The 24,065-nt window shown below is 41.6% G+C and overlaps 1 protein-coding gene and 1 long non-coding RNA gene across 6 annotated transcripts in view; both read left to right on the top strand.

Annotated features, from left to right (window-relative positions):
• LOC138965502 (tyrosine-protein phosphatase 99A-like) overlaps positions 1 to 14,376 on the top strand; it is a 100,247-nt gene extending 85,871 nt beyond the window's left edge. For all 5 annotated transcript variants that reach the window (XM_070337676.1, XM_070337675.1, XM_070337678.1 and 2 more), the window contains 3 exons: positions 1,393 to 1,538; positions 9,996 to 10,131; positions 12,300 to 14,376. In XM_070337676.1, coding sequence (XP_070193777.1) covers positions 1,393 to 1,538; positions 9,996 to 10,131; positions 12,300 to 12,488 — 471 coding nt within the window. In that variant the 3' untranslated portion in view covers positions 12,489 to 14,376. The remainder of the gene's footprint in view (positions 1 to 1,392; positions 1,539 to 9,995; positions 10,132 to 12,299) is intronic.
• A 3,846-nt stretch (positions 14,377 to 18,222) lies between these two features.
• LOC138965498 (uncharacterized) lies at positions 18,223 to 21,458 on the top strand. Its single transcript, XR_011455475.1, has 2 exons — positions 18,223 to 19,854; positions 19,906 to 21,458. It is a non-coding gene; the product is annotated as an uncharacterized lncRNA (long non-coding RNA).
• The last annotated feature ends 2,607 nt before the right edge of the window (positions 21,459 to 24,065 follow it).

Below are 24,065 nucleotides of genomic sequence, written 5' to 3'. Positions count from 1 at the left end.
AAAGAAAAGCCCGGAAGCAGGGTCACGCAAGGTCGTGGTTCTCGTAGCAGACGACAGTTTATAGGCATCGCCAGTTCCTCTGAACAGTCAAAAGCCATCGCTAGAGTTCTTGTAAACCACAGCCGTTTGTTTCGTGCATTGTCAAAGGTACATAATAACTTGCTATTGAGGTCTAACGAATGACGTCTCATAACGTGCGTGGTCGTCCTTGGCGGTCAAGAAAGCCGCCGCGATTATTGCGCAGACGACACTTCTAGACCGCCAATATTTTTTGTGCGCATCACGTGCTCCACATAAATCGGCGGGAAACGAAGCAATTGAGAAACCTGTATTGCAGATAAGCTCACATCGAGTCGCATTCAAATTACTAACTGACGACTACATTGTGAAAAAGAGAAACTGGATCACATGGGTTCACGATGGCTCAGGGGTAAGATAAACCACACAAAAATAAATTCTTTGAAAATTGCTCGCTCTTTACGGAGGGCACCTAGGATGTTCCCGTTTGGTGAGCGTTCAAATGCTGGGTGGCCGAGTGGTAACGCACTTGCGCTCGGAATCGAGAGGTTGCGTGTTCGACCCTGGGTCGGGCCGCTATTTTCTCCCCCCTTTCCTAACCTAGATGGTGGGTTCAAGTGCTAGTCTTTCGGATGAGACGAAAAACCGAGGTCCCTTCGTGTACACTATATTGGGGTGTGCACGTTAAAGATCCCACGATTGACAAAAGGGTCTTTCCTGGCAAAATTGTATTGGCATAGATAAAAATGTCCATCAAATACCCGTGTGACTTGGAATAAAGGCCGCGAAAGGTGAACATTCGCCTAACAGGCTTGAGGTTTGCTGGTCGATGTGAATGCGTGATATATTGTGTAAAAAATTCCATCTCACACGGCATAAAAGCGCTTTGAACTTCGGATAAGGCGCTATATAAATAAAGAGAATTATTATTATTATTATTAAATGCAAGGGTGTTTGTACTGTGTGTAAAAGCCTGACAGTATCTGTGATGGTTTACGGGAGGCTTACTGTGCCTTTAATGTTTTGTTTTGTTGATTATTAAACATTCCATAAACTAACCTTTGTTGTTTTTTACATTTAGTCGAATTTCGACCAAATGCTCTAACATTGACTGAGAATGGTGACGAGGGTCGTTTGGTATGTTTGTGTGTGTGTGTGTGTGTGTGTGTGTGTGTGTGTAGATCGATACTGAAGAAACTACTGGACCGATCTTCATGAAACTGTTCACAAAAATTGTTCCAGATAATACCCTAAGACCATTTTTTAATTTTTTTAATTTTTATATAAATGTCTTTCAATGCGTCATATCCAGCTTTTAGTGAAAGTTAAGGCGGCACTGTCACGACCTCATCGCGACTTGTTTATTCTTTGCAGTATGACTACATCTTCATGACGAAGTTGGTGATTGTGACGGACTGGCCAGAGGCAACACCTCCAACTTACAGTGTCTTCAACCTGATTGACTCGGCCATTGACTGGCAGAGAACTAACGACATCGGGCCCGTCATTGTCATGGACAAGTGAGACAGTTATTAACAGATAGCTTGTACTTGAGGTACTGCAAGTGAGATAGTTATTAACAGATAGCTTGTACTTGAGGTACTGCAAGTGAGACAGTTATTAATAGATAGCTTGGAATTGAGGTACTACAAGTGAGATAGTTAGTAACAGATAGCTTGGACTTGAGGTTGTACAAGTGAGACATTTATTAACAGATAGCTTGTACTTGAGGTACTGCAAGTGAGATAGTTATTTAACAGGGGTGGGATTTCTTCCGTCCCTGACGGATTATTTCCGTCCCAGGAAGAAGATTGGCTTCTTTTTTTTTATACCTTTTTTTTGTTAATCCCTGGCAGCTGCCCTTTACACTCCGTTCTGTGAACAGAAGGTCAACTACCTTTCACCATTACCAAATTGATACCTTGAGTGACATGTAGGGAGCAGCAATGTCATGTCATCCTGGCGGATGTGGCATCTTAGTTGCTATCTATTTGAAATCTCGTTAAAATTAATATTAACCCAATGCCTCCCGCAGCGCCCGCTAGCGCCCGCAAAATGAGCCTTTTATAGTTCCCGTAACGCCCGATAGCGGCCGCTAAACACTAGGTCGCTTACTTTCGGTTTCGCTTTGACCTATCCCATCATTCAATACCGCTAATACGCACTTCCGTTTCCGGAGGAAGTAAGGTGTTTTCCTGTGAAAACTGCATGGCAAAACTGAAAGTGTTTCGATCTCTGTGATTTTTTAAAGTTTGTCAATTTTTTGTGTGGCCAAAATGGAGAATCTTAGCAATGGCGACTTCTGGCGTGCCATCATGGGCGAGAGTGATAGTGATGAAGGTGGTTTTGAGGGGTTTTCTTTGGACGAAATTAACAAGAAGGACGAAAGTGACATTGACCTAGATGTTGTTGTGAACGATGAACAGCTTCTGAGGGAATTTGAATCGAGTGACAGTGATCGTGATAGTGATAACCATGGTGATAGTGGTGACAGTGGTGACAGTGATATAATTTTACCTGTTCTTGCTGCTCCAAATCCTTGTCGAAAAAAAAAACGGCTGTCAAAACAGAATCGTAATGACCTGACAACAAGGTGGAGTGATAGAACTACTCCTGTCCAGCCAAAAAAGTTCGATGTTGGTGTGACACCTGTCGGTCCCCAGCATGATTTGCCACCTGATGCAGCGGAGTATGACTACTTCAGTCTGCTTATTCCTGAACCTTTCTGGGAGGACATTGCCACCCAGACCAACCTTTATGCTGCTCAGAAACAGGCACATCTTCTGTTAATTTTAGTGACTGACAAAATTAGCAAGCCAACAATGCAAAGTTTTGTATAGTTTTTATTAACTCTAATAACAGAATGTCATATCACTGATACTTTCGAAATGAGCATTGTGTAACGTAATACAAACTGGTCCTGAAAAAACACCTAGCACCATTATAATAACTGTTATTTTTATCAAATGATGCTGCTGACTGACTAGCAGTTGTGTATAATTTACAATTTTGCCACTTGGAACATTTTTGTGCCTAAAAAAGCAAGAGAAGGGGACTAGAATATATTCTGAAAACGTGGATTTTTTGCATCAGTCAACTTTTATCATTTTTTTTCAAGCTGTGGATTAAGGTAAAACTCTCATGGTGTTTCATTTTAAAGAAGTTAAATCTTTCAGCAATTTTTAGATCCAAACTAAATTAAAATGTGAACAGTAGTTATTTTTATATGATTTTTTAAAGTTGGTAACCGGGTGCCTTGTACGGAGTTACTCCCCTTGCACTGGGAAATAGATAAGCAACAGGCTCTCAGAATGCGGGAGGCAAAGGGTTAAAAGTCCTACGGTTTTGAGCCATTAAGGACTTGAGTGTTTGTCCGCTTTCAAAAAGAGGAAAGAAAGAAACAAAAAATAAGGAGAGGAGGGCAGGGGGTGGGGTTGAGTTGATAATTTGAAATCTCTGCTCACCCACAACTGTATATACCCCTCTTGCATGGATTCAGAGACCTTCAGTGGTGTGGTAGAAAAAAAATGTGCATTCCTGATCTGTGAACCAGTGGTATACCTTCTGATACATTGAGTCCTTTAGAAAGTTTGCAAGTGAAACACACTTAATTTAAACATATTTCTCTTTTAATTCAAGCTATGATTCAACAATAATTTTAGAATATAACTCCTGAAATGATGAATTGAAAAGCAGCATCAGAAGACTGTATAGAATTAGCAAGGGATATAACTCTGGCGGTTTCTGTTTTTGTCTAAACCTTCTTCTTTTATAACCTGAGCAGTTAGCCCTTTTGAAGGTGTTTAATTGAAACAAACTGACTTGAAACTTGTTTCTCATTTGGTTCAAGCTATGGTTCAACAATTATTTGAGAATATACCACCTGCAATGATAAAATCATAAGCTACAAGTAAAAATGTGTAGTACAAGGGAGGTGACTGTTATTTTCTGTGTTTGCTTTGTTTGCATGGCGATTTTCCTTTAATGCAGTAAACATTTGTTTTAAACAAAGACAAAACTAGGTGATAAAATCAAATACCTTCAAGTTTACAAAAATTGTTAATTATGTGCATCTCCAATTTTAAGTATTTGTTTAAGCCGCTTCTAAAACCCTTCTTCAAATTTGTTTACCACTTGTTTTTGTAGACCACCTAGCAAGAGTGATGCAACCAAACACCTTCAAGTATTGAGGTTTTAGCATTTTGTGCAAAAAACAAAAACAAAAAAAGTATGTACTGTTTTCTGTTTTAAAGCCAGGAGAGGCTCAAATAGCAACTCGTGAATTGCTAAAAATTCACTTTCAGCTGGTTAGTTACAAATACCTTCAAGTTAACAAGATTTTTTACTTTTGTGCATCTCCAATTTTAAGATTTTGTTTAAGCTTATACAGTCCTGAGACATCCTGTTTACTGGCTCGCGCGCAGAGAAAAATTGTCCCTCTTTATCTTCACTCTCGCTTGTTGCAAGATCCCTCTCGCGGAGTTTTTTTTAGACAGGCCAGGCACTGGTTTTCCCTTGACTGTACAGGGGCTTCTAAAGAACCCTCTTGAAATGTGTTTACCACTTGGTTTTGTAGATCCCATACCAAGAGTGATACAACCAAACATCTTCAAGTATAGAGGTTCTTGATTTTGTAAATTCTAACCCCCCACCCCCCCTCCCCCCCATTTGTTGTTGTTTGTTTGCTGTTATCAGTTTTTAAAGCCAGCAGAGGCTCAAATAGCCCCCTCATGAAATGATAAAATTAATTTTCAGCTGGTCAGTTACAAAAACCTTCAAGTTTACAAGATGTATATATTATGCATCTCCAAACTGCTTGTTTGTTCTAAAAATTTAAAGTCAGGAGAGGCCACCTAAAATGCTAAAATTCATTTTCGGCTGGGGGGCGCTGCCCCCCTAGACCCCCCAGCAAGGGCGCTGCCCCTGCACCCCGCTGGAGCCTTGGCGGCCTCTGGACCCCGGCCTTCCAAAATGTTCAGTCCTGGGAACATTTTCGGCTCCCACCCATATTAACAGATAGCTTGTACTTGAGGTACTGCAAGTGAGATAGTTATTAACAGATAGCTTGTACTTGAGGTACTGCAAGTGAGATACTGCAAGTGAGATAGTTATTAACAGATAGCTTGTACTTGAGGTACTGCAAGTGAGATACTGCAAGTGAGATAGTTATTAACAGATAGCTTGTACTTGAGGTACCACAAGTGAGATAGTTATTAACAGATAGCTTGTAGTTGAGGTACCTCAAGCAGACCTGTTTACCCTCCCGGATTGTCCGGAATTATTACGGATTTGGGGTCTAAATTCCGGTATTACGGAATACTACCGAAAATTCCGGAAATTCCGGTCGAGAGAACCTTTTTCGTGCGTGAAAATTCGAAGTCGAAATTGTGGTAGTCACCAGGGCTGTGATTTCAAGGCTGACCGAAACAGCCTTTTCTGCGCATGTGCACAGCAAGGTATTTGTCGGATTCCGCGGATTTGAGATCGACATTGGTCCGAAGGGTAATATAGGGCCGATCTCTGTGGGGACGAAATGCCAACCAAAAAAGCGAAAGTTGTACAGAAATATCGGCAAAACTATTAAGTCAAGTGGCGGTGTCTGGTGAAGTTTAAGAAGAGCGAACCACATTCATTTTGGTGATCAACTTGAGATCAGTGCAACAACAAAGCTAGTCAGTTACGAGTCACGTCGCGGCACGTGTCCCGAGGTTAGACGCAGCATTAGTTTTAACAAAATGCAGTACACAAATGAACATGGAAACAAACAAAAACACGAAATTATGTTTGGCAAAACATGAGCCTGCTTCGCATCGAGTTTATTTGACCTAGGTCTCTACTTCCACAGAATCTCTCAGACCTGCGAACCGATCTCTCACTACGGTCAATCGCGCCAGAGACATAGATGTAGGTCAATGGTCGCACTTGGCTGTTGCCGAAATTCAAGTCTTTCTGAGTCTAAAACTGATCTCCATTAATATTTCTCCAATATAGCAAAGATCACAGTTCTTTGAATCGAAAAAACTTACAACAAAATGTTTAAATGAAATAAACGAATCGGTCCTCTAAAATTAAAGCTTAAAGGTAGCTTCTGGAGAGAGTTATTATGACTGGTTTTAATGCAGGATGTCTGATGTGACAGAATGTAAGGTGGTTTTGTTCACATGCATCTTCAAGTGACTGTAAATAGTCCAAGGGCGGAGGGGTGGGGGTGGGGGGATGTTACAGGGGTTCCGGACCCCCCCTCCCCTTGCTGTCAAAAAAGCAACCCAAAAAAACCCAAAAAATTCAGTCTGTGGGAAAACTAAAGACATTTTCTGTCTGTGAAATTGGTGTTGTCGGGAGCAGATATCAATGAAGATAAATTGCCATTATTTAATACTAACTTTAAAAGAAATAATGAGTGGCTGCTGACACCAATTTATCATGTTTGAAATCAAGGATAAGCTACAAAGTGTTAATAAAATAGCTAAAATTCTTCAGCCAGAACCCCCCCCCCCCCCCCAACCCCTGGACCCCAGGTTGTACCCCCCTCCCCCTGTAGCTCTCTTGCTCCGCCCCTGAATACTGTGGTGTTTTTTTGTTTAGATAAAGTAAACTTGTCTTAGTTAACTTGCATATTATATATCAGGTGTGTGTGTGTCATCGAGCTTCTGTGTGTGTAGTACAATACTGTTAAACATGGTTATCAATTTTGTACTTGTTTTGCATGGTAGCGCGCGTTCAAACGTGTCGTTTAATCGTTTTCGAGCTGGTTTATGGTTGATAAAAAAGATTACTCAAAGATGCCTCAAATTACGGAAAAGTACCAGCTGCATTCCTGATTTTCATTTGGGGGGGTAAACAGGTCTGCTCAAGTGAGACAGTTATTAACAGATAGCTTGTACTTGAGGTACTGCAAGTGAGATACTGCAAGTGAGATAGTTATTAACAGATAGCTTGTACTTGAGGTACTGCAAGTGAGATACTGCAAGTGAGATAGTTATTAACAGATAGCTTGTACTTGAGGTACTGCAAGTGAGATACTGCAAGTGAGATAGTTATTAACAGATAGCTTGTACTTGAGGTACCACAAGTGAGATAGTTATTAACAGATAGCTTGTAGTTGAGGTACCTCAAGTGAGACAGTTATTAACAGATAGCTTGTACTTGAGGTACTACAAGTGAGATAGTTATTAACAGATAGCTTGGACTTGAGGTACCACAAATGAGACAGTTATTAACAGATAGCTTGTACTTGAGGTACCACAAGTGAGACAGTTATTAACAGATAGCTTGTACTTGAGGTACTACAAGTGAGATAGTTATTAACAGATAGCTTGGACTTGAGGTACCACAAATGAGACAGTTATTAACAGATAGCTTGTACTTGAGGTACCACAAATGAGACAGTTATTAACAGATAGCTTGTACTTGAGGTACCACAAGTGAGACAGTTATTAACAGATAGCTTGTACTTGAGGTACCACAAGTGAGACAGTTATTAACAGATAGCTTGTACTTGAGGTACCACAAGTGAGATAGTTATTAACAGATAGCTTGTACTTGAGGTACTACAAGTGAGACCGTTATTAACAGATAGCTTGTACTTGAGGTACCACAATTGAGACAGTTATTAACAGATAGCTTGTACTTGAGGTACCACAAGTGAGATAGTTATTAACAGATAGCTTGTACTTGAGGTACTACAAGTGAGACAGTTATTAACAGACAGCTTGTACTTGAGGTACCACAAGTGAGACAGTTATTAACAGATAGCTTGTACTTGAGGTACCACAAGTGAGATAGTTATTAACAGATAGCTTGTACTTGAGGTACTACAAGTGAGACCGTTATTAACAGATAGCTTGTACTTGAGGTACCACAAGTGAGACAGTTATTAACAGATAGCTTGTACTTGAGGTACCACAAGTGAGATAGTTATTAGCAGATAGCTTGTACTTGAGGTACTACAAGTGAGACAGTTATTAACAGATAGCTTGTACTTGAGGTACCACAAGTGAGACAGTTATTAACAGATAGCTTGTACTTGAGGTATCACAAGTGAGATAGTTATTAACAGATAGCTTGTACTTGAGGTACTACAAGTGAGACCGTTATTAACAGATAGCTTGTACTTGAGGTACCACAATTGAGACAGTTATTAACAGATAGCTTGTACTTGAGGTACCACAAGTGAGATAGTTATTAACAGATAGCTTGTACTTGAGGTACTACAAGTGAGACAGTTATTAACAGATAGCTTGTACTTGAGGTACCACAAGTGAGACAGTTATTAACAGATAGCTTGTACTTGAGGTACCACAAGTGAGACAGTTATTAACAGATAGCTTGTACTTGAGGTACTACAAGTGAGACAGTTATTAACAGATAGCTTGTACTTGAGGTACCACAAGTGAGATAGTTATTAACAGATAGCTTGTACTTGAGGTACTACAAGTGAGACAGTTATTAACAGATAGCTTGTACTTGAGGTACCACAAGTGAGACAGTTATTAACAGATAGCTTGTACTTGAGGTATCACAAGTGAGATAGTTATTAACAGATAGCTTGTACTTGAGGTACTACAAGTGAGACAGTTATTAACAGATAGCTTGTACTTGAGGTACTACAAGTGAGACAGTTATTAACACATGGTTGGTCAGTAAATCAGTGGCACTGCACGTGGTAAGGTCATCTGGGTGGCCGGGTAGCTCAGTTGATAGAGCACTCATGGCCTTGTGATACTCGGGTCATTAGTTAAGTCTTTCATTGTCAGGTAGTAAAATGGGGGTAAATGGACAGAGCTTAGACAGGAGGAAGTCGTTCATTGTCAGGTAGTAAAATGGGGGTAATTTACAGAGCTTAGAAAGGAGGAAGTCTTTTATTGTCAAGTAGTAAAATGGGGGTAAATTTACAGAGCTTAGAAAGGAGGAAGTCTTTCATTGTCAGGTAGTAAAATGGGGGTAAATGGACAGAGCTTAGAAAGGAGGAAGTCTGTCATTGTCAGGTAGTAAAATGGGGGTAAATGGACAGAGCTTAGAAAGGAGGAAGTCTGTCATTGTCAGGTAGTAAAATGGGGGTAAATGGACAGAGCTTAGAAAGGAGGACGTCTGTCATTGTCAGGTAGTAAAATGGGGGTAAATGGACAGAGCTTAGAAAGGAGGACGTCTGTCATTGTCAGGTAGTAAAATGGGGGTAAATGGACAGAGCTTAGAAAGGAGGACGTCTGTCATTGTCAGGTAGTAAAATGGGGGTAAATGGACAGAGCTTAGAAAGGAGGAAGTCTGTCATTGTCAGGTAGTAAAATGGGGGTAAATGGACAGAGCTTAGAAAGGAGGAAGTCTGTCATTGTCAGGTAGTAAAATGGGGGTAAATGGACAGAGCTTAGACAGGAGGAAGTCTGTCATTGTCAGGTAGTAAAATGGGGGTAAATGGACAGAGCTTAGAAAGGAGGACGTCTGTCATTGTCAGGTAGTAAAATGGGGGTAAATGGACAGAGCTTAGACAGGAGGAAGTCTGTCATTGTCAGGTAGTAAAATGGGGGTAAATGGACAGAGCTTAGACAGGAGGAAGTCGTTCATTGTCAGGTAGTAAAATGGGGGTAAATGGACAGAGCTTAGACAGGAGGAAGTCTGTCATTGTCAGGTAGTAAAATGGGGGTAAATGGACAGAGCTTAGACAGGAGGAAGTCTGTCATTGTCAGGTAGTAAAATGGGGGTAAATGGACAGAGCTTAGACAGGAGGAAGTCTGTCATTGTCAGGTAGTAAAATGGGGGTAAATGGACAGAGCTTAGACAGGAGGAAGTCTGTCATTGTCAGGTAGTAAAAGGGGGCTCCACTGTATTCCTAATTCTTCCAAATAACTGTCAACATTTTGGTTCTTGCTTGCAAGCAGTCAGGTAAAAGCATTGTTGCTTTGACACACAGGTAGTCGCTTGGCGCTTGCTTCTTGCAAGCATTCAGGTACATGTATAAACATTGTGACTTTGACACACAGGTTCGGCGGTGTGAAGGCAGGCAGGTTGTGTGCCCTGTGGACGTTACGAGACCAGCTGATCATGGACAAAGCCGTGGACGTGTATCAGCTGTGCAAACTCTACCACCTCAAGAGACCAGGCGTCGTCGGCGAACAGGTAAAATTGACCTCATAGGTGTTGGTCAGTAAATCAGTGGCACTGCACGTGGTAAGGTCATCTGGGTGGCCGCCGGGTAGCTCAGTTGATAGAGCACTGGCCTTGTGATACTCGGGTCATTAGTTCGAATCCAGGCCGGGATGAGCACAGGTCAACTTCATGTGCAAACTCAGAGATGGTATCCATGTCCCTCCCCTGTGTCATGTAAAAGACATTTGTCATTTTGCCATTAGTGTGGGGGGCTGATTACACCTAAACACGCACATACCTTGGTAGCGCCACCCTTGTTGCTGCTAGCTTTCCACTGGGAGGAAGCGACCCTTGTTGCTGCTAGCTTTTCACTGGGAGGAAGCGACCCTTGTTGCTGCTAGCTTTCCACCGGGAGGAGGCGACCCTTGTTGCTGCTAGCTTTGCCCTGGGAGGAAGCCACTCTTGTTGCTGCTAGCTTTGCCCTGGGAGGAAGCGACTCTTGTTGCTGCTAGCTTTGCCCTGGGAGGAAGCGACTCTTGTTGCTGCTAGCTTTGCCCTGGGAGGAAGCGACCCTTGTTGTTGCTAGCTTTCCACTGGGAGGAAGCCACCCTTGTTGCTGCTAGCTTTCCCCTGGGAGGAAGCGACCCTTGTTGCTGCTAGCTTTTCACTGGGAGGAAGCGACCCTTGTTGCTGCTAGCTTTCCCCTGGGAGGAAGCGACCCTTGTTGCTGCTAGCTTTTCACTGGGAGGAAGCGACCCTTGTTGCTGCTAGCTTTGCCCTGGGAGGAAGCGACTCTTGTTGCTGCTAGCTTTGCCCTGGGAGGAAGCCACTCTTGTTGCTGCTAGCTTTGCCCTGGGAGGAGGCGACCCTTGTTGCTGTTAGCTTTTCACTGGGAGGAACCCACCCTTGTTGCTGCTAGCTTTCCACTGGGAGGAAGCGACCCTTGTTGCTGCTAGCTTTTCACTGGGAGGAAGCGACCCTTGTTGCTGCTAGCTTTCCACTGGGAGGAAGCGACCCTTGTTGCTGCTAGCTTTCCACTGGGAGGAAGCGACCCTTGTTGCTGCTAGCTTTTCACTGGGAGGAAGCGACCCTTGTTGCTGCTAGCTTTCCACTGGGAGGAAGCGACCCTTGTTGCTGCTAGCTTTTCACTGGGAGGAAGCGACTCTTGTTGCTACTAGCATTTGGCAAAATCGGCTCCGAGAATAAACAAGTGAAACAAAGAAGAAAAGTGAACAAGTTTGAAGAAAAATATCACACACACACAATTTGTAACCAACACACATGTAGTCCTGCCCGGAATAAGCTTTTTTGGGATGATTTACGACTTTTGCGCACATTTCGAGCAGACGAAAACACAACATGGCGGCTCTCGCTCCTCCAACTATAGCGAGACACAAAAAAACGAAATCTTGCGCGCGAGATCCTGATACATCCGGTGTTTCTCTGTACGCTATCTTGTCACGACGACTTGTTGACAAACGAAGATTCGCGAAAGAAAGAGAAAAGTGCTGAGTCTTGAGTAGAGAGCTAATAAAGTACCGGTAATCGCTAATAGAGCGAAATGAAAATCCGCGGCGACTTCCATTAGGTGAATGCTATTCAAGTATAGGTAACGTTTTAGCCGCATCTTTTTATAAGCCGCAATGCGATTTTTTTTTTTAAAAAGTCGCGGCTTGTAGTCCGTCAAATACGGTATATTAAATGGCAACTAGAATGTATTCTCTTGACTTTTTTCGACAATACTCCAGTTAGATAATGATATAGACATGCAAGAAAAAACATAGTATATATTTTTGTCTTCTTTTTTTATAAATTATAATTGTTAGTGTTCCAATCCATGTCACAACCTTTGGTTTCCATGTTAGGAAGTTGACGTACTTTAAAACCCTTGTTATTTACTGAACATAAAGAAACAAAATGTGCAAGTATTTCCAATTCTTTATCTGCAGGCCAAGGATATATGTTGAACCAGTTCTTATTAATGAAATCAATTTGTATGGTTAAAATGTCTCAGTTATATAACATAATGTCAACTTCGTAACATGGTTTCTACTGGTACACAGCTCTGGAGAATATTACCCATATTTTATTGTAGAACATACTGTACAAAAACAATCCAATTGAACCTAGTATGACTGGAAGCGTAAGTATTCAGCTTTATGAAGTGGACTGATGATCTTGCTCTGTGAATTCGGCAGGATGACCTGCGTTACCTGTACGAGGCGGTGGCGTGTCTGAGGGAGCACCTACAGGAGGAAGAGTCCGTCAGTTCCTCCTCCCCCCGGCATCACCATGGACACGGGTCCTCCATTCGCAAAAACGGCACCCTTCCCCGCTCATCCACCCTTCAGTCTAACAACACCAACAAGAACGAGACCAACATATGAGGGACCTTGTGTTAGTTCATGAAAGCCATGCAGAATGAGAGCAACATATGAGGGACTCTGTAATGTCTCGTGAAAGGCATGCTGAACGAGACTAACCTACGAGGGACCTTCTGTAATGTTCGTTAAAGCCTTGCTGAAGGAGAGCAACATATGAGGGACTGTGTAATGTTTTGTGAAAGCCATGCTGATGAGTGAAGCTCTTGATACTGAGAATTCTAATGGTGCTGGGGAACGGTTGGTTATTACAACATACGGGAGCAAGACACAAAACTTGCAGGATTTTGTGAACATTTTCATCATGATAACCTTGGGTATGGCCATTTCAGGATTTTGCCCAAACCATCATCAAATTCACCTCAATTTTGTTTTTGACTTCTTCAATGAAGAGGGAAGGATCATTCTAAGATGACGGTACCTGGTGTCTGATTTTCTTGAAAGAAGTATGTCTCTGTCTTGGATTCAGCAAACAGAGAAGGGGAAGAGAGTAGCATTTCGAGACCAAGGACAGTCCTTCAAATACAGGGTTGTCATTATGGAAATCAAATTTCACTGAGATGGAATCAAAGGTTTGGGCGACAAGTTGGTCTTGGATGTTGTAGCAAGGAACATTTCCAGGAGGCTCTTGACTTGACTTCTGACGGAGTAATGTAATATACAATAACTGCTATCCTTTCTGCTTTGAATCCTTTGATGACAGTGAATGCAACCATCATCCTTCTTTGCCTGTAAGGATTCAAGGAAATGTTCATGGATGTCGACTTCATCAGTGTACTTGTGTTTTGTCCTATATGACAAACACCCCCCAGGTGGTGTATGCTTCACAGAAGAAGATAACAGAGTTGACACAGGTTTGCAAATCCTGCTGGGAACAGGATCAAAAGTCATGCTTTTCATTTATAAATATGTATTTTCATTCCTTTCATCAACACAGAAAGAACTCGCCTGCTGAGAGAGTTACATCAACGGTGATTCGAACATAAACTTCGGACATTCACTAACCTTGAAGATGCGTCATACTGCGAAGACTTCACACTCACAATGGTGTAACTTCACTGGTGTTGATTTTCAAGGAAAACTGATGTGTCAGTTCTTGTGTGTGTCTCAGTCTCATTTGCAAAGACTGAACTGTGCAACGCGACCGATGTTGCTGGAATTGCAAGAAACATTTGTGTCATTTCTTGTGCATTTGACATCAGCCACAGAAAAAAAAGCATTGGCTGTCTTGAGATACATGTGTAGTGTGTGCAACCTACTTGAGTGTTGTTTTCTGGGAAGTGGACTCGTTCGACACTGCTAGGGTGCAGCACAAGACACCAGTATACGTTTTGATACGTCTGCACCATCGCTAGTGACCTGTCAGCTGTTTGTAATGTGTCCGTCGTAGTTTGATGTTATGTGTCCAAGTCTCCCAGTCTTCAGTGTAGTCTGCATCAAAGGGATCAAATTGTGTTAAGAAGGTGTTCGCTGTGTACCAATGTTGTTTCTGCACCGATATCGTGGATGGAGCCTTATATTTATAAGAATGTGTTAGCATGTAGCTCAAGTTGTAGTGTGTGGTAGCCTGAGTAGTAGATCAACATTCATATTTATACGAATACATTGACAGTAAGAACAGCAGGTAAAAATAAAGGTAATCACAGAGGTAAAGATCAATACAATTATACTCATTATTATGTTGTTAACAAAACTACAGTAAACTACCCCCCAGAAGGATAAGTTGATAATGAGACTTTTAAAGTAAACGGACAGCTGGTGCATAAATCTCTCTCTCTCTCTCTCTCTCTCTCTCTTTCTCTCTCTCTCTCTCTCTCTCTCTCTCTCTCTCTCTCTCTCTCTCTCTCTCTCTCTCACACACACACACACACACACACACACACACACACACACACACATTATGCACTATTGGGCACTATTGACACACAGACATACACCCATTACCACATGGTTTCACCCACACAGTTGTGCCTGTCTAAACCACCAATGGCAAAGAAGACCATCTTGTACGTAAAGTGCTAGTGTGACATAAGGACCCAGCGAAACACTAAAACATTGCTTGCAAATTAAGAACCGAACACCATAAACATACTGGTATAGTGTGAAGAAATCTGCTCAAAGTGAATTCTTTCAACTTTCAAGACGGTGCAGTGACTCAAAATGAATGCGTCCAGGAAAGTGCTGCAAACATCTTCTGTTGTGAAGGCAATGCCAGAGACTCTCTGTGGAAGTCGGAAGTGACCGATGTGTAAAGGATGATCCATTCGTTTCCAGACTCAGCGTTGGTGTACATTTTGTAGACTTGTGTAAGTAATCAAAACCACTTATCAGTTTTAACCATGAACATTCTTCTACGTACTTCTTACCAGGTTGAACAACTGTTGATGTTTTGAAGTTGTTAGTGTATGTGTCATGACGATTAACGCTTGCCATTTATATCTTAAGTTATTTGTACATGAATGTATTTGCATATTGATCACAATTTCCTGTGTTTCAGTACATGCTTTGTGTCATGGTATTTGCCTTGTGAATAGAACTGCATTTCATAATATTAATGTCTACATGTCTCTTTGTTTGATCGGTGTCTGTATTTTGTTTTGGCTTTGTTTGGCCAGCATCGTGCATTTCATGATGATGTTCATTGTGCATTTCATGATGATGTTCATTGTGCATTTCATGATGATGTTCATCGTGCTTTGATCTGTGTTTTATATTTTGGACACTTTTCTGGTTCCTTAAAAGAGTGTTCGTCTCTTTATAGAACGTGCATTTCATGTCACCAGTTTGGTTTCAAGCAATATATGTTCAAAAGCTGATTTGACGTCGGTCCATTCCAGTTTTGTTTTTCTTTCTGTTCTCAGGCTGGATTTTACCATGTATCATTTTATTTGGTACAAGCGTTAGTATCTTGTTGATTTTAGTTCGAAAAGTGGCCTCAGCTTTTTGTGTTTTGAACTCAAGAATTGCTTTCACATGGAACATTTTCTTTCTGTAGAATTAGAAGTCATTCTGCAGCTAATATGGATAGTTATAGCTTGATTGTTCTCTCAAGTTTAATCCTTTTACTCAAGCTTAATCTCGGCGGGAGAGGTCTGGGTATACGACCAGCTTTCAAAGAAAACAAACGCAGCTCAAATCAGATTAAATTAACACAGGGAGATGTATTTAACAAGCATAATTAAAAGCTAATGCGGGTATTTCTTCTGTGATTTCAGTGAACTGAGAATTTTAGACACATTTGAACTGAGTCACAGAGACAGGTTGCCCGAGACAATGTGATGCAAAGAAATCTCAGTTTTCAATTTGCGTCTTTTGTATTAATGTGTAAAAGTCTGTGAGCTAAATTTGTGATGCCATTATTGTCACTCCGCTTGACCCGCTCTCTCTCGTACCGTCCTTCTGGCGTAAGCAATCACCTTCACCCCCATACATCTGTCCAGGCTTGTTACACATTATAAAAGCAATCCTTCCACTTATAGTATACACATACAAAAAAACAGCTTACGGTTCTCTGTGCAAAGTGAACTTTTCGATGCCAAATCAATTTCCTAACTGACGCCTTTGTCAATCTTCGAAATTGACTCGGCAAAAAACATTGACTCTGCACAGGGAGCGGTCAGGCATTGACTCTGCACAGGGAGCGGTCAGGCATTGACTCTGCACAGGGAGCGGTCAGGCATTGACTCTGCACAGGGAACGGTCAGGCATTGACTCTGCACAGGGAGCGGTCAGGCATTGACTCTGCACAGGGAGAGGTCAGGCATTGACTCTGCACAGGGAGCGGTCAGGCATTGACTCTGCACAGGGAGCGGTCAGGCATTGACTCTGCACAGGGAGCGGTCAGGCATTGACTCTGCACAGGGAGCGGTCAGGCATTGACTCTGCACAGGGAGCGGTCAGGCATTGACTCTGCACAGGGAGCGGTCAGGCATTGACTCTGCACAGGGAGCGGTCAGGCATTGACTCTGCACAGGGAGCGGTCAGGCATTGACTCTGCACAGGGAGCGGTCAGGCATTGACTCTGCACAGGGAGCGGTCAGGCATTGACTCTGCACAGGGAACGGTCAGGCATTGACTCTGCACAGGGAGCGGTCAGGCATTGACTCTGCACAGGGAGCGGTCAGGCATTGACTCTGCACAGGGAGAGGTCAGGCATTGACTCTGCACAGGGAGCGGTCAGGCATTGACTCTGCACAGGGAGCGGTCAGGCATTGACTCTGCACAGGGAGCGGTCAGGCATTGACTCTGCACAGGGAACGGTCAGGCATTGACTCTGCACAGGGAGCGGTCAGGCATTGACTCTGCACAGGGAGCGGTCAGGCATTGACTCTGCACAGGGAGCGGTCAGGCATTGACTCTGCACAGGGAGCGGTCAGGCATTGACTCTGCACAGGGAGCGGTCAGGCATTGACTCTGCACAGGGAGCGGTCAGGCATTGACTCTGCACAGGGAGCGGTCAGGCATTGACTCTGCACAGGGAGCGGTCAGGCATTGACTCTGCTCAGGGAGCGGTCAGGCATTGACTCTGCACAGGGAGCGGTCAGGCATTGACTCTGCACAGGGAACGGTCAGGCATTGACTCTGCACAGGGAGCGGTCAGGCATTGACTCTGCACAGGGAGCGGTCAGGCATTGACTCTGCACAGGGAGCGGTCAGGCATTGACTCTGCACAGGGAGCGGTCAGGCATTGACTGCACAGGGAGCGGTCAGGCATTGACTGCACAGGGAGCGGTCAGGCATCTGATTGTTGCTATGTGTCCACGTGGACCGATGCTCTCAGTCTTATCCTGTGTGGTGGCTGGACCGATGCTCTCAGTCTTATCCTGTGTGGTGGCTGGACCGATGCTCTCAGTCTTATCCTGTGTGGTGGCTGGGCAGATGTGTGGGGGAGAATTTGATTGCTTATATGAGGAGGATGGTATCTTTAAGTTCTTAAGTGTATTTTACTTTTACTCTAAGCCCCTGTCGGTGCACTGGGCAGAGTTTTAATTTGTTGATGGTTGAAGTTGAAAAATACCCAAACTATCCATTATCGTGGTGCTAGCTATGCAAAGGCTGCAAGTAGTGTTTGTTTTTTATTGTGTATGTTGTCATGTAATTTTGTTGGGGTGTATTATGGAGATAATTCAGTGTGGGTGAATGGTCGGGAGGGTGTCACCTGAATCTAGTTACTGGCCAGTGAAAAAGAAAGACAATGGTCGGGAGGGTGTCACCTGAATCTAGTTACTGGCCAGTGAAAAAGAAAGACGTTCTACCTAATTGATCTTTTTAAGTTGGAATCGGAGAAAACAAAATTTGTCTCAGTGATTGTTAATTTTTAGAGATTCATTTGTTTTTATTGTTCTCTTTTTTTTTTTATGGTTTTCTGAAAAGTTAACGAGTAAACAAGACTCGCAGTCACAGAGCAACAACACAATTCTTCTGAAAAGTTAACGAGTAAACAAGACTCGCAGTCACAGAGCAACAACACAATTCTTCACAGATTTTGTTCACCTTTTTTTATGGTTTTCTGAAAAGTTAACGAGTAAACAAGACTCGCAGTCACAGAGCAACAACACAATTCTTCACAGATTTTGTTCACCTTTTTTTTTATTTTTTTTTTAACTCAAACCAAAGATTTTCCAGCCACCGTACTAGTCATGTCGGCCAAAATGCTTGGAAACAAATTCAGTAGACAGGGAAAGTAAAGCAGGGAGAATTGTAACCCAGGTTGCAAATAATAAGACACAGCCATGCAGCCAGTTGAAGCCACTGTAAAGTGTCTGTGTAAAGACGTGCTGTAGTGTGTTTCATTTTCACCCTGTTGCCATTCACAGCTGATTCTAACAAAAGTCAACAAAATCAGGTTGAAAACAAAAGGAACTGACCTATATTGTAGATCTGTTGAATATTTCATCATCGTTTAGCTCAAGCACGATCAGTGGAACCCCCCTTTTAAGACCTGCAGGAATCTGAGAAAATCAGGTCTTAATTAAGTTAAAAGGGAGGGGGTCTTAATTAAGTTAAAAGGGAGGGAGTCTTAAAATAGAGGTAAATCTACAGAGGATATGAACAGAAAGTCTTAAAGAAACCTAAGTCTTAAAAGGGAGGGAGTCTTAGATTGGTAGGTGTGAAAAGAGGGGTTCCACTGTCCCTGTTCCTGGTACCTCGTGTTGAATGTTGTGTTGATATTGGTGTGCTCAAGGCAGTAGAGCTTCATGTTAGCACAACAAGTCCTCACCACTACCTTCATGTACACATTTCTACCTGCAGATTGTAACGCATGCTTGCGCCTCCAGTAAGGCTCCGTCATTATTTTTCTATTTATTTTGGGGATTGTATATGATTTGCCATGTATATAAGTTGTATGTGTCGTGTCAACTGCAAGTGTAATCATGCATTTTAAATCACTTTTTTGTACTCTGGAAGTAACAGAAGACCATTTTTGTTCATTTTTAATGTGGTATTTCATGATTTGCCATTAGCTAATGAGTATGATAGTATGTTCAGGTAGTGTTAAATTCCAATTTTATTTTTTGTAAGAAACGATCTGGGACTTCATTATCAGTATCACTGCCAAGCATCTTGCAAAATTCACCATCACATCTTCAGTCTCTCATCAAGTGTGTGTGTGTGTGTGTGTGTATGTGTGTGTGGTATGAGCATTTGCATGCATGTGTGCTAAAGTATTAATGGATTCATTTTAACTTAATTCTTTGATTTATGTTATTCCTGCTGGAAACCATGTGAAAATAAAATGCAGGGAAAGGTTATGGTAGTACCAATAAACATGAAAAGAAGCTTTTCATTATTCAAAACAATGGTTGTAATAATCACATTTCATTTCATGCTTTTTGAAACAACATGAGCAAATACACATTGAGCAGCCTTCATTATAAGTACAGCAGTAATCATTATCATAATTACTAGAAACTTTTGTTTTAATCAGTTGTCAGCAGCAAACGACCACAGCTGAAATTTATATAACAATTTACTCATTTTTATTCAGGTTCTGCAGCAAATTTGAATGTTCAGTTCCATGCATTTACTTTCTTGTTTTCATTTGTTACGTTTGTTTACATCCAAGGAACTTACATGAACTTACAGATCTGATATGTACATATAGACTAGAATACGTCGTACATTTAATACTTTACAGCTGAACATGTTTGCTTGGCGTGTTCCTTTGTAAAGATCCTGCATATCTATACTGCATGTAAGGACATGTCCAGTTTCTTAGTGTGGGTTTTAGTTTTGTGCCAAGATGTCCACACTTCTCAAGTTCTCTCTGATAATATTAGTGTGTGCTTTGTCTGTGTCTGGACTTCTTTGCTATCTTTTTCTTGGCAATCATGAACTCTGTCAGTTGAAATTTAAGTGTGTCTTGAAGAAGGTTGGCAATCATGAACTCTGTCAGTTGACATTTAAGTGTGTCTTGAAGAAGGTTGTCCTAAAAGAAATTAATTTGAAAAAATGTCTGTGACTCATACAGATTGTAAAGCTGCTTTAAACACTGCCTTCCGAGGCTTGTGATAAGAATCATCCTTAAGAATTGAATAGTATGAAAGTCATATTCTTGTTGGCTCAATTATAACTTTCAGTATGAAATCATATTACAGTAGGTAATTGAATAAGTACTGTGACACCCTTTTGAGACCTCTTTCATTTTCTTTGAAAATATAAGTTTAAAACTTTTTTTTTTCTTTGAAACAGAGCGTTTGCCCGACCTTACTATTTCAGTCCCTCACTTGATTAAAACAGTAATCTTATGAACATCATTACTTGTATATGGCATGATGTATAGTCGACGTTTTGCTGTAAAGTTAGCTTACCTTTAAGTATACTTCTTCGTCATGGAAAGTAACATATTGCTCAATAACAAGAAGTAAACAAATCTGATTTGCCAGTATGGAACTAAGCATAACACGTTTTATGCCCACATGCTACAAGAGGTGTTTCACTTAGTTTCCAAGGCAACACGGTCTTGGACATGGTGACAAGCAAGGTCAATGCATTCTACACACTGAGCACAATGCCTGTTTTATTTCTGTGTCATGTCAGTATACAATGAACTAATGTTATTACATTTATTAGTAGGTATCTTAAGTGTATATCGTCGGGGATATCATGGGACCTCGTGACTTGGCGCCAAGAGTCACTTACGAGGTTCCACGATTTGACCGACGATTTAATGTAAATACTACCTGTAGGATGCTTCGGGTGAGCCTGGTTACTCGTTGACTGGAAGCTTAGAGTCTGTTCCTGCAACCGGACTAATTAAGTGGTGTTCGTGCTGTTGTAAGTTACAACTATTGCACTGAAAACTTGGCCTGAGATTCCTATACCTTCCTTTCTTTCATGGATCAAGGTACACATGGTCCCAATCTAGAAATACCATTGTAATATATACGTGAAAGTGTTGTACTGAAGTCATCCATCTCTCGCCATACAGTCCCCACCATTTACATCAATACGTCTTACAGTGGAACCTCCACTTTCAGACCTCCACAAATCTGAGAAAATCAGGTCTTAAAATGGGGAGTCTGAAAATGGAGGGAAATTTACACTTTATCCACAGAACATCTGAAAAATCCAGGTCTTGAATTGAAAAGTTGGAAGTCTTAAATTGGGGGTCTCCACTGTACTCACATTATAAATCTCTCTTCATCCCCCTTCACCCCCCACCTCCATTCTCTTCATACCCCTTCACCCCCCACCTCCATTCTCTGATGAACATTAGAGATTGTTTTACTCCATTGCTGTGGTCATTCTGTTTCTGCTCATCCAGTCCCTGTCGTGTATGAGGTGTATACAAGTAATGTATGGTAAAAGAAACATCAGCTTATGTCATTATTATTATTATTATCTTCTGAGCAGATCACAGGATAATGTTGGTTTTGTATACAGTATTGTAGTGAAGCAGTTCATTGTAATGAGATTCTTTCTGTCCCCCACTGGAATCTGTTGCTTTCTTTTTTATTAAACAAGCAAAAGCAAGGCGTGTTTAATGGACTTTTCTGGGTGTGTGTGTTCGCTCGCATGAGTATGTGTGTGTGTGTGTGTGTGGCAGTGAGTGAGTGTACGCTCGCATATATGTGTGTGTGTGTGTGTGTATCTCTCTCTCTCTCTCTCTCTCTCTCTCTCTCTCTCTCTCTCTCTCTCTCTCTCTCTCTCTCTCTCTCTCTCTCTCTCTCTCTCTCTCCGTGAACTGTGTGTGTCTTTGCACCACACCTTATGATGTTAATCAGAACGAGTGTAATTGGATTGGATTGGATTGGATTGGATTGGATAAGATTTACAGTCCAGTGAGGTTACCCTCATGGAAATTCGGGCTGCTTTCTCCCCGGGGAAAGCGAGCTGCCATACATACGGCGCTACCCATATTTTTTTTTCCTGCATGCGTGTATTCATGTTTCCTGAGACTTAATGCCGTGTGAGATGGAATTTTTTTTAACTTTATTCCAAGTCCCACGGGTATTTGATGGACATTTTTATCTACGCCTATACAATTTTGCCAGGAAAGACCCTTTTGTCAATCGTGGGATCTTTAACGTGCACACCCCAATGTAGTGTACACGAAGGGACCTCGGTTTTTCGTCTCATCCGAAAGACTAGCACTTGAACCCACCACCTAGGTTCGGAAAGGGGGGAGAAAATTGCGGCCTGACCCAGGCCTGAACACGCAACCTCTCGCTTCCGAGCGCAAGTGCGTTACCACTCGGCCACCCAGTTAGCAACTATAGTTTGTAACCTGCTGGGAACCCAACCCCAACCATCCACTAACATGGCAAGGTAACTGAAAAGAAATGCCTAGTTGAACGATAATAATGCTGAAAGGGTTCAATTCAACCCATACAGTGGGTGCATGTTCTGCATCAGGAAAACACCTGCATGCACTGCTTTGACCCCATATTTAGTATACCCACGTTCATAAACTCCTGGCCTATTTGCTTACAACCATCATTTGTGAAAACAATCAGCGAAGTTACTTTTTATAACGCTCTGGACATTATTGTGACATATACGCAAGGCAAACTTTCACGCTAGAAAAAAGGGTTCACACACACACACACATAGGGGTAGTTAGGAGAGAGTGAGAGAGCGTGTTGTCCCGAATCCATTCAAAACAAGAAATTCAGTTGATCCCAGGATCAACACGAGCCGAAACATTGACAATATCAAAGAAACAGGGAGTTCTACGCCTGTTGGTACAGGTAAACAAAATAATAGTGTTGATGTATCCTGTTAAATTGTCTTTTCGGCGTTTGTACATAAATGGGATTCGGATTCGGATGGTTAATTCACATAGGCCATTGCCCCTAGTGAAGGGGTGTGAGCAAAAGCAAAAATATTGAATCATTTTTACATTCAGTAGACTCAAAACAGTGCATATTTTTCTCAAAAGTGGATAACAGATACATCAATGCAGACATCTACATACAAAATTACGATAACAGTGTTTCTCGTATCTTAAATGCTTTATACAAATATAAACATAAATCACGTACAGTTTTTTCATGTGTTGAAGCTAAAAGAATGGGAGATATAGAGAATACTACATGGCTTGCTGTGTCGTACCAGATTTACACGAGTTGTTTTTTTACATTTAGTCAAGTTTTGACTAAATGTTTTAACATAGAGGGGGGAATCGAGACGAGGGTCGTGGTGTATGTGTGTGTCTGTGTGTGTGTGTAGAGCGATTCAGACTAAACTACTGGGCCGATCTTTATGAAATTTGACATGAGAGTTCCTGGGTATGATATCCCCGGACGTTTTTTTCATTTTTTCGATAAATACCTTTGATGACGTCATATCCGGCTTTTTGTAAAAGTTGAGGCGGCACTGTCACATCCTCATTTTTCAATTAAATTGATTGAAATTTTGGCAAAGCAATCTTCGACGAAGGCCGGGGTTTGGTATTGCATTTCAGCTTGGTGGCTTAAAAACTAATGAGTGAGTTTGGTCATTAAAAATCGGAAACTTGTAATTAAAAAAAAAATTTTATTAAACGATCCAAAAACAATTTCATCTTATTCTTCGTCATTTTCTGATTCCAAAAACATATACATATGTTATATTTGAATTAAAAACAAGCTCTGAAAATTAAAAATATAAAAATTATGATCAAAATTAAATTTCCGAAATCGTTTTAAAAACTATTTCATCTTATTGCTTGTCGGGTCCTGATTCCAAAAACATATAGATATGATATGTTTGGATTAAAAACACGCTCAGAAAGTTAAAAGGAAGAGAGGTACTGTAAAGCGTGCTATGAAGCACAGCGCAATCGCTACCGCGCCAAACAGGCTCGTCACTTTCACTGCCTTTTGCACTAGCGGCGGACTACGTTCAGTTTCATTCTGTGAGTTCCACAGCTTGACTAAATGTAGTAATTTCGCCTTACGCGACTTGTTTAAATATCAAACTGCGAGCGAAAGCGATCTTTTCAATATTTGAAAAAGCAACGAGTGTAAATCTGGTATGGAACAGCAAGCCATGTAGTATTCTGTTTATTCTACATACTGTACTTACGTGTATTTTACTGAAAATGTCCTGCATTCGAGGCAGCTAAATTGAAGACGATTGTTTTAGAACCTCGATCTC

The sequence above is a fragment of the Littorina saxatilis genome, linkage group LG4, assembly GCF_037325665.1.
Source record: "Littorina saxatilis isolate snail1 linkage group LG4, US_GU_Lsax_2.0, whole genome shotgun sequence".
Taxonomy (NCBI): Eukaryota; Metazoa; Mollusca; class Gastropoda; order Littorinimorpha; family Littorinidae; genus Littorina; species Littorina saxatilis.
Note: the sequence above shows the minus strand (reverse complement) of the source record. Positions and strands in the feature narration are given on the sequence as shown.